At 31.4% G+C, this 10637-nt stretch overlaps 2 protein-coding genes across 2 annotated transcripts in view; one reads left to right on the forward strand and one right to left on the reverse strand.

Annotated features, from left to right (window-relative positions):
* The window catches only part of LOC129974318 (uncharacterized), a 25431-nt gene extending 23803 nt beyond the window's left edge, over positions 1-1628 (reverse strand). Inside the window, exon 1 of the mRNA XM_056087546.1 lies at positions 1451-1628. Coding sequence (XP_055943521.1) covers positions 1451-1526 — 76 coding nt within the window. The 5' untranslated portion in view covers positions 1527-1628. The remainder of the gene's footprint in view (positions 1-1450) is intronic.
* The window catches only part of LOC129974301 (CRISP/Allergen/PR-1-like), a 23452-nt gene extending 17430 nt beyond the window's left edge, over positions 1-6022 (forward strand). The window contains exons 8-9 of the mRNA XM_056087545.1: positions 2727-2986; positions 5825-6022. Coding sequence (XP_055943520.1) covers positions 2727-2986; positions 5825-5926 — 362 coding nt within the window. The 3' untranslated portion in view covers positions 5927-6022. The remainder of the gene's footprint in view (positions 1-2726; positions 2987-5824) is intronic.
* Positions 6023-10637: the final 4615 nt, after the last annotated feature.

The raw sequence follows: 10637 nt of genomic DNA on the forward strand, positions 1-10637 counted from the left end.
AAAACCTAATATGATTATTACAAATCTGCATTAGGCTGTTAAAAAGATTCCGTACTTTTGACAGACTATACTGATACGTGTTTTGCTCTTGAAACGAACAGTGAAAGAATTATTCAAACACCAGTCAAATATATGAAAAAGTGGTCTAAGTCAATAAATTTGCCTTTTATCTTTATAAATTTTATATATTGAAGCTTGAAAATTTCGTGAATGCACAGAGGAATGTGTAAAAAATATTTTATAATCTAACACTTTGACACTATGGAGGCCGTATGAAAAATTAATTTTTCAGACTTTTTACTATGAACTTTCACAGATTTCGAAGTATATTCATACAATTTTATTTTTCATTTATTGAAATTTTGAAACGTACAACGTCTAGGTGCAAAATTTAAGGAAATAAATGCTTCTTCCAATTTTGAAAAAGCATTTATTTCTGATTGATGATTAAAAAATTTAAACGGTAACAAACTAGCAGGAAAAGGGTTTAGCAATGGAACATAAAAATATAACACATATTAATAGCTATCGATATGACTTAAAGTAATAGAAATTGTTATTTTCTTAAAAAAAGTATAGTTAAAAATATTTGTAGTTTTATGACTTATAATATTTTTTAAATAATTCGAATACATTTAATAAATATCACATGACAAATATTATCCTAAAATAAAAATTAACAATTGCTTAAAATTATACAAATCAAAATTTAAATATATGAAAAAAACAAAAGATTTGAAGATTTGAAGAAAAAATGAAGCTCTGATAAATTTCAGTAGGGAGAATAACTGTAGCAAATCATACCTAAAACCATTTTCTAATATTAAAATTACAGAAAAATTGTACAATTAAATTTAAATCATTGAAAAATTTTTCGTAGAATTTCAGTATGATAGAAAAATTATCTTTGGGTGATCATGTTTTCAGAAGTTCTCACCAAAACCATTGAAATTTCTCTTAATTTTTGATCTAATACGTATTATAAAGATATGCTGTAAAAATATTTAGAAAACAAATTTTATAAAAATACTTCAAAAGTTTGTAGTAAAAAAAAATGTGACACATTATCATTTTAATCACTTAGAAGGACTTAAATAATAATAATAAAAAAAGAGTTATTAAGATAAAATTCTTCATACATTGAGAAAATATATAACAAATATGCATTTATTTAATCTTATACTTAAAAGTATTTTAAATATGCATACAATATACTAGACCCAATAAATAGAATCCCATTTTTACAAACAACAATGAAAAATTATATGCATTTCAAATATTACATTTGTAGAAAATGAGTTCAAAGGCGTTCATATGTAACAACACGATTCAACTCTCATTATTTTTCCAAAGCAATTAGTTGAAATATAATTAAAAAAATGATATTTAATCAGCAAAAGAACTTTCTTGGTCTTAGACGAGACTTCATAGTCGAGCACATTCTACTTACCGGTAGAAAGAATCCGCCCTTTGAGATATGATATTATTTCAGAAATAGTGGCGAAGATAGATGGTGCCCGGGACATAACATGTTTTTCATGCTCGTTATGGCATTTAAAAAACTGATGTAAACGCGCTAATGTTTGGCAACAGTAGAGTTCCCAAAAACTAGAACATTAGGCGTCTATATTTCTCCTTGTCACCGAGGCTATTGAGGGAAGATAAAGAACAAAAAATAATAAAAAGAAAAGTATGACCGGAAACGCTAACCGGATGAGTTAGAAGTCCTCAATCGGCAGCTCTATAGATAGGTTTCGAGTTAGACATTTATAGTTCAGCTTATATACAATGCAGATATAGCAGATGTGTATTTTCTTGCAAGAACCCCCATCGGTCCTCTAATTGTAGAAATTCACCAAAAATGCGCCATCACTGCGAATGGGAAAAGATTTGAAATGTTGTAGTGAGGTTAGATTATATTATAATTGAAAAGTACTATTAAAGTATGAGTATGGAAAAAAAGTTTTTAACCATTTTTGACTTACCACTTTTGCTCCATTGTGCATCCTCTGGCTCATTTGGTCATATTTTTATTGATATATTTTCTGCATGATTCTAGCTTCTCTTTGCGTTTGCTGTCTTTTCTAATAGTTTTCAGAATTTTGAATTAACCTGCTCTTGTGATAAAATACATATTTGTCACTCTAATTGTCTTTGAATAATTGTAATCTGAATTGAAAATCATACGAGAATCTATTTGAAATGCGATATAATCGCAATCCAAATTGTTCGTTGGCCGTTAACTTACTGTAATTGTTTTTTTAACTGTAATTGTGCTCCTTCACAAGTTCTAAAAAAATTTCTTTAGTGATTCTCGAAAAAAGAAGCCCGGTAGCGTAGTCGCGCTCCCAGCGCGCAGGTCCGAGGTTCGATCCTCGGGCTGGGCAAGGTCGACTCGGCCATTCATCCCTTCAGTGAGTCGATAAACTGAGGACTAAGCATGCTTGGGTACTAAACAATGGGAGTTCCACGTTAGTCCCAAAGTCCTCGGTTAAGAAAGCAGATATGAGCACTGTAGCCCTTGGCCCACATGGGCTGTCGTGCCACTGGGTTTAGTTTTTATTTTCGGAAAAAAAAAAAAAACTGTAATGGCTCATTTGCTGCACTTGGCACAGCAATGCCTCTTAAAATGAGAATTTTATGATGCTTTACTTCAACATCAAATAAGATAAATAAATTAGGTATGCCAGAATACTACGAACTAAATTTTTTTTTTCATTTAACAGGCAGTTATGACTCCATAGAACTCAAAGGTGGACAAACGACAAATAGAACATTTAAAAAGGAAATCAAGCCTTCTACAAGCGGATTCTGCTTAAAAATAATCTACCGGAAGAGTGCATCAAAAGCTGCAAAAACAGATATAATTGAGGCTTCTTTTGAAATAGAAATAACTACTTCTAATAAAATTATCTCAAAGCAACTTAAAACATCAATAGATTTTCTTTCTTACGAAATCAGCCTCGGTTGGAATTCAAATACTAAAGTAAGTAACAAAGTACCTATTTTGTATCTCTATTTAAATACTGGTTCGTATTTCAATTCTATTCTTCAAACTATGGTTTCTTAAGGTAGTTGATAGTTCATTCAATACACTGATTTTCTGCAGTTTTCTTTATAAAATCATTTGAATTGCTGTTTTTCGATAAATTCATTTTCGTACGTAAATAACGGCATTTTCATATTTGCATAATCTGTTTTAGTACCATTTTACAACTTTAAATTATTTTTTTGGTATAATATTATAACAAAAAAATCTCTAAAAATTAAAATCTATTTAGTATTTTTTATTCAAATGCAGATTATATTAATTTCTTAATGTAATCTACAGTTTCTAAACTGTAAAGTAACTGTTCAATCCAAAAGATTTTACTGTTGTTTCAATGCTTCAAAATGCATAAAAAAATTAAAATCCTATGTTTTTTATCGACAAATCCTAGTATTTAAAGACTAGACAGAGATGCATATTATTTCTTAACACTTAAAGCTTTTAGCTAATATATTTTTCATACATGTAATTTAATCCTTTTTTTTTTTTTGCAACAAAAAAAAAATTATTTAAAAAAATTTATTCCAAACATAGTCACAGGCCTTCATTTTTTTCACTTTCTATCCTTTTCACAGATGATACAATTTTGCCACGATTTCGAGCTTCGAAAATAAATAAGAAATGAAGTACAAGGGCTGAAATCTTAATAGCAGCAAATTTTAATTAAAACTGATACAATTCTGGACTAGCTTAAAACGTTTATATGGCAACCAGTATATTGCTTGTTTCTAACGAAATGTAGTTCGTAGAATAATAGTAGTTATACATGCTTTGTTGAGGGTTTAGATGAGTTTTTCTATAACTATAATCTTTGGACTAATTCAATGGCAACTCATGACATAATTTTGGCCAGAGGGGCTAGGAGATTTTCTACCAAAATTAATGGCCTTCATTCGTCATTTGATTCCAAAGGAAACGGAATCACTTCATGGTATTCGCAACTTTATAGTTTCAGAGATTTTTAAAGCTGTAAACAGTGATACCAGTGACCTATTTCTGATAAGGCAAATTAGCCAACTACTTACAGCCATTTAGCGGAGGTAGCCACAGGTAATTGGATTTAAAATTGTTATTATTACCCTTGTTGCCAAATATATAAATTTGTAAAAATTACAAATTCCATTAATAACAAAGTACAAAAACTACAATGGGCGTTTACACTGAGATGTTAAAAATCTTTTTTATACAAAATAAAATATCACTGATAACTTATCTATACTTATATAAAGCTCAATGTGTGTGTGTTGGCGCTCTACAGGCCAGACCATTTGACCTACAGCTACCAAATTTGGTTCTTGTATAACTTAGAGGTCGGAAATGTGCACCTGGAGTCCCTTTTTTTTTTAATTTTGAATTAGAATTTTAATTAAAAATTAACTTTCCCGCCAAAAAATCTTCCATTTTCCCCAGTGCCAAATGAGTAAGAATTCACTTTTTTTTCCCAACAGTAATGAGGCTAGGGTTAACATTTTTCGGCCGATTATTTCAAACGATTCTGTTTATTTTCTTAATGTTTTATGCATTTAAAATTAAACATTGTTAATTAATCGATCTTTCAGATTCATTCTGAAGTACTTTTGAATTAAAATAACACAGTATAAAGGAAATTAAAAATGTCTAATCTGCATAGCGTTACCCCAATTGGAGTAGAAAAATTCACGCTTTTGCGTTACCGCAACTGGCGTTGAAAATACACGCATGCGCGTTGTGTTCTGATTGTTGACAATATTATCAACGGATGATTCTTGATTTAAATTATTTTTAGGTTTGTTGCATGCTTTTGTAATTAAATTGTATTTATGTTAGTTATATATTTTTTGTATATGCTTATAGTTTTAAGTACATCGTTTTTTAAGTAGTTTTTTAAAACCTGTTTTCGACCGATTATTTTAAACGATCCATTTTATTTTCTTAGTGTTTGATGCATTTAAAATTAAACATTGTTAATTAATAGATCTGTTCATGATGAATCTGAGAAAATTTTGCTGGCAAATTCTTGACATATTACATAAATTAAGAAAGATATTCTTTAGTCCCCATAAAGTTTAAACGCTCAGTGACTCTGTTATCAGTAATCATATTATAAAAAAAATATTTTGTTTCAGTAAAAAATATTATTATATTAATTGCAGATTAATTCTTTCCACTTTAATTTAAAGCATAAATTCTACGGGAGGCAACAGAAAATTAGAGAAATACATATTATGTTATGACTGAAGTCCTTTATAATATTATGAGTGAATTATATGACTATCAAAATTTGAAGTTTTAAAATATTTTGATGAAGAAGCTATTAAAGTAGGAATTGTTTAAAATATTTAATTATTAAAATTTAAACAAACATTAAGATTGGCGAACCAGCTGGTCGCCAAAGGCGGCTAGTAATAAATATATCATAATATTAATTATTAGTTTAACTGGTTATGCTATATTCCTATAATATAAGAATTTTTAATACTAATACTTAGCTTATAAACATTCATTAAAAATTAGCGAATTATATATGAAGTTGATTAAAATTCCTATCTGCGAATATTTGCTCAGTATTTATTGAGTTTTGCTAATTTTACTATATCTCTAGCTTTATGATAAAATATTATTTTCTATCTTTTTAATACACTAATAAAAATTGTGTACTAAAAACATTTTTATTGGTTAAAATTAAAAATGACACTTTTTGGGCAAGATCCACATTTAACTTGCCTAACATTTATTATCTATGAATTAATTTACTAATTTTTTCCATGCTTTCAGTTAAATAACACTCTTTTTCAGGTTGCGATCATCTTATCTGTCCCGCCGGGTGGGAAACCTCACATTTTCGATTTAAAAGAAATACTAGCTCATGATGATAAATGCGGGTCAAGGGATATATGAAAGCTTCCAAATGTTCTCATCTCTTGTATAAACTCCATTTATTTACTCTCTGGATTCATATTTGTGCATCCTGTTGTAGCGATTATAGCTGGTAAAAATGCCATGAATAAAATATTGCAATTTGAATTTGTTCTTTTTTTTATTCTTCCATATTATTATCATTTAGAAAACAGTGAAGTATCTCGTTTTCAGCACTCAATTAAGTAGTAATAACAGAGTAACGAATTTTTTTTGTAGCGGTCATCACACTCTCTCCATCATAAATCCAGAGTTGATCAGTATTTAAAAGGCAGTTTTTCTCGATTGATGAATGACATCATCTTAAGACAAGAAGAATTTAGTTTAGTTATATTAATGTCCCGTTTTAAAGCAATATGAGGGCAATTTTGGGAATGACCTCGTAATTTTGAACCGCGGTCAGATGATAAGAAAGAAACCTCAGCTGGCACCTCCGCTCCGAACTTCCACACCATACCGCCAGGAGGAAGTTTGGCCCTGACATATTTAACGTGCACCAGACCTGCTTACAAGTTGGAGGAATTGAGTCTCGAATCTGAAACCCTCCGTTTCGGCAGCCAAGACCTTATCACCAGGTCAGCACGGCCTTAAGACACAAGCGATGACAAGATGTCTTTTTTACTTCTTTTGCCTTCAAAAGAAACCATTTAATGAGTTATTTCGAAAATCCATTTGTTGGAGTTTCGCCAGTATGTTTCTCAATACGCAATATGTAATGTAACAGTGAAAACAAGATGTAGTTTGGATGTATGTTGTCCTTCATACTCAATTTTTGACGTCGTTGGGATAATCAAACGCGTACTATAAGTTTCAAAGACTCAAGTCTTAGTGTTTTGGATGATTTTATTCCGCAAACGAGTGGTAAGCAGATAGTTAAAAATTTCTTTTATTGGAGTTCTTTCCTATGCGCTATTTCTAGAGAAATTGATTTACATGATGTTTGAATTACTGATAATTTTCCAGTTACGAAATATCCCCCAACAAGTTTTCATTAACTTTTTGCCATATAATTTTACTAGTACCCAACAACTAGCCCATATTTTTATTTGATAATGGTATTATATACTTATATTTTTTTTATACTTTCTCTAACTTTCTTCTGAGTTGCAGAACGAGATTTTTTTACTATCACAATTTTTACCCCCCCCCCCATTCATTTTATGTTCGAAATGCGCTTCACGAAAACAAGTTTTCACATAATTTCTTTTTGCTTTTGAATTTTTAGCATAATTTTTGTTTTATTTAATTAATTTAGTTTCATTAATTTTGAAGGAGGTGATTATATTGAAATAATAACCAGTTTTAATTGTTTCAATAGAGGTACAATTACAATAATTTTGAAATAGCCAAAACTTCCTCACCTTTTTTTGAAATTGCGGCAATTTCCACTGCTTCATTTGAAAGTGAAAGATGGGGCGACATTCAAACTACTATTCGGTTCTGTACTCACGCGGTAGGGTATACAACCCCGGAAATCCTTCACAGCAATTTGCAATAGAATTTCTCGTTTAATTGATTTAAAAGAATTGAGAAAACAGCTTTAAAAACATTCTGTAATCTGCTCTTTTAAACCACTTCTTTAAAATTTTCTTTCATTTTTTTTCTTTAAAGGTGCAAACAATTCAAAACGCAACTTGCAACGTATTTTAAAACTGCATCTGATTTGTGAATGTGAATTATATAAAGATAACGAAAATTACCATGATGAAATATCCATAATGTGACAAAAATGCATCGCTTTTATGTCTTTAGCTTAGGCCCCATTTTTTTCTTTTTCTGGTGCACTACTGAAGTAGGATAATTATATGAATGATAACTAGATTAATAAGAAAAATAAAGTCTTATCGGAATGTAGGTATTTGTCTTTATTTCTTAGGAAATAAAGTCAACACATAAAATACTAATTATTATCTGGGCATAATTTCGTATGTGAACAGAATTTCTTTTTATTGTTGTTGCTTATGGCACTTGTCATAGACAAGCCTGCTGACGGGATCAGCTATTTTAAGCCGAGTTTTAGCGTCTCCTGTTTCAATAACGCCATCTAGGGCCAAGAGTACTTCTCAGCTACTCATGCATCACAATCCTTTTCCCGGGGGTGGGTTTCATTCATAGATCGTAATTTAAACCTGAATCAGAAAACGATCACCTCTGAGCCAGAACCCTTAATTGGTACAGTATCGACTTGGAGGACTTTGTCTTTAAAACGGATTTATATATGCACCAGCCACCATGTGCTGGGAAAGTCTTCAGACGGCAGAGTTCGAACTCACAACCCAAGGGAGGCGAATACAACGCCTTACCAACTAGGCTATATTGGCAGTATTTCTAGTTAATCACTTTACTTAAACTGCTCTATCATAAAGAAAATATATTGTTACGAACCTATAATATTGCTACCCGGCACGAATAGAGTCATCGTAAGAAAGACCGTTGTACGATCGGTCCTGTACGTGCTGAGATCAATGAACTTAGAGCTTGGCGACAGACTTGGCGAGCATTTGGCGGCTTGGCGATAAATTTGGCGAGTTTGGTGACTAAATGGATAATACCGGAAAGTTCGAGAACTTTCACGATTCATCCACTAAGACCCGAGATACAGCCAGGTACGCCCTGATTGGTCTGAAGACTCTAGCCCCGCCTCCCGGAACTATAAAAGACGGGCATTCAGAAGCTACGTTGTTGTTGTGTGGATCGTCTGAGTCGTCGTGTGTATCGTCACAAGTGGTGTGAGAGGAGTCGGAGTCGCCGACACGTAGAGAAACTGGAGGATTAGAGAGCAAGAAAGCTGCTGAACTACAGCAATTAAATGAGCTGCGTCATTACGATTAATTTGCGATATTTGTTGTAGAGAAAAATTTTGTAACAATATATATATAACATTCTTACGTATAGAATTATGTTCCTTAGAAAAAAAGAAGATAATATGACATAAAATTTTTAAGAAATTTGAATAACAAAAATGATAGAATAAAGAACCATTCCTCACACAGAAAAAGAATCAAAATATCTTTCATGGAATTTCTCTCTCTAAAAAAAAATCTAAGCTAGATTATGAATTCCCACGAATGCTTTTGAAGATCAACATTTTCCATTACAACAAGACAGCAAGCGTATAACAGCATTTCGGCTCTCTGTGATTTTCCTGATGCTACAGGATGCCAAGTTTCAAGACTTTCTAAAAAGCTGCAGGTGAGAAGTCTACAAGAAGACAAAAGTCTTTACGACCAACTCTCTGCTACAAAAAACAAAACATGCTCATACATTCATGTAATCCAATATATAGTTTAAATAAACGCAATAAAATAAATGCGAGTTAAATTGACCAGTTTAAAAAACAAGCTTCTTTATATTTTCTATTTTTCTTTTTACGTAGTGTTTGTTGTCATAAAATAATTTTTTTCTGTTTCTTCTAAAATCTTTTGAAAATAAATTGTTATAAAAATAGAATCAATTCTTCTTTACAGAGATCATACATTCGTACCAGTTTCCTTTCATCAATACATCCTACATTATTTAAGGCGCATATTTAGCTTGAAACCCTAACAATAATTTTTTTACTAATAAATTTTATTTGGTCGCACATTGCTTTCTAAGTAATCCTTTAATTGAATTAATGACATTCATAATGATCATCGATTCAGTCCAAGATTATTATGCCCTCAAACACCAATAATTATGAAAATGTATAAGTTTCACAACTTTCAACAGTAATCACAGACTGACTACTCCACCCCCCACCCCCCAAGGCACACAGAAAAACTTGAATGACCGGACCGCCGTGATAGCAACACTGACGGGAACTGTGGTTTAATTTTAAGGGTCATCACCGGCCACGGTACAACCCTACCCTATGGAAGTACGTCCCGTTATCGATGGAAGGTCGCCACCCCCACCCTTTCGAATACCCGCAAGAGTAGCGAGAACCACCACCATGCCGGAAGTTTCTCATCCTCAATTACGAGATGTCTCCTCCCCTGTGGGACAACTTTCAACAGTAAATACTAATGTCGACTAACATAATTCTTCTGTTACTTCTTATATTAAAGCAAATTAAATACTGTATTAATGAAAATCTTTACTAAACACAATTGAAATAATAATCTTATAAAAAATATTCAACACTGCATGATGTATTGATCATCAAGACTTAATAGGTTAGAACATGGTAAGGCTGCAAAATATTGAGAAGAAAAAAAGAAGTTTATAAATTGTATTATCTGGCTCCCTCTTTATTTAACTGATGTACGTTTTAATAAAAAGTGTCTCACTGCAATCAAGCTGGCCATTGGAGCTTTTCTTAGCTTTACGTTCTAATGGAATAATAAAGTTTTGGACATTTCCCCTGGAACGCGTCTGGAACATTTAAATACCAATCCTCATCTTTCACATGGTAAAGCTAAGAAAGAATTTTATTTCTGGTGATATCTAAAAGCTCCAGGGTAGTCTTGGCCAATAAAAGATTTATAGAGATATATTAGATTGAGTAAGATTAGAACAAGTATCATTATGTTATCTAACTAATATTCATCTGTTAATTAAATAAATTCAAAATTTACAAATGTTTGGTAATTACCAAGATCCTTATTTAAAAATCAACTATAGATTGACAAAAAGAATTTCCTCATTCCTTTATTATTGTTGCTTTTATGAAGAAATATAATTGTTTGCGAAATGTAAACATAAGACTTTT

The sequence above is a fragment of the Argiope bruennichi genome, chromosome 1, assembly GCF_947563725.1.
Source record: "Argiope bruennichi chromosome 1, qqArgBrue1.1, whole genome shotgun sequence".
Taxonomy (NCBI): Eukaryota; Metazoa; Arthropoda; class Arachnida; order Araneae; family Araneidae; genus Argiope; species Argiope bruennichi.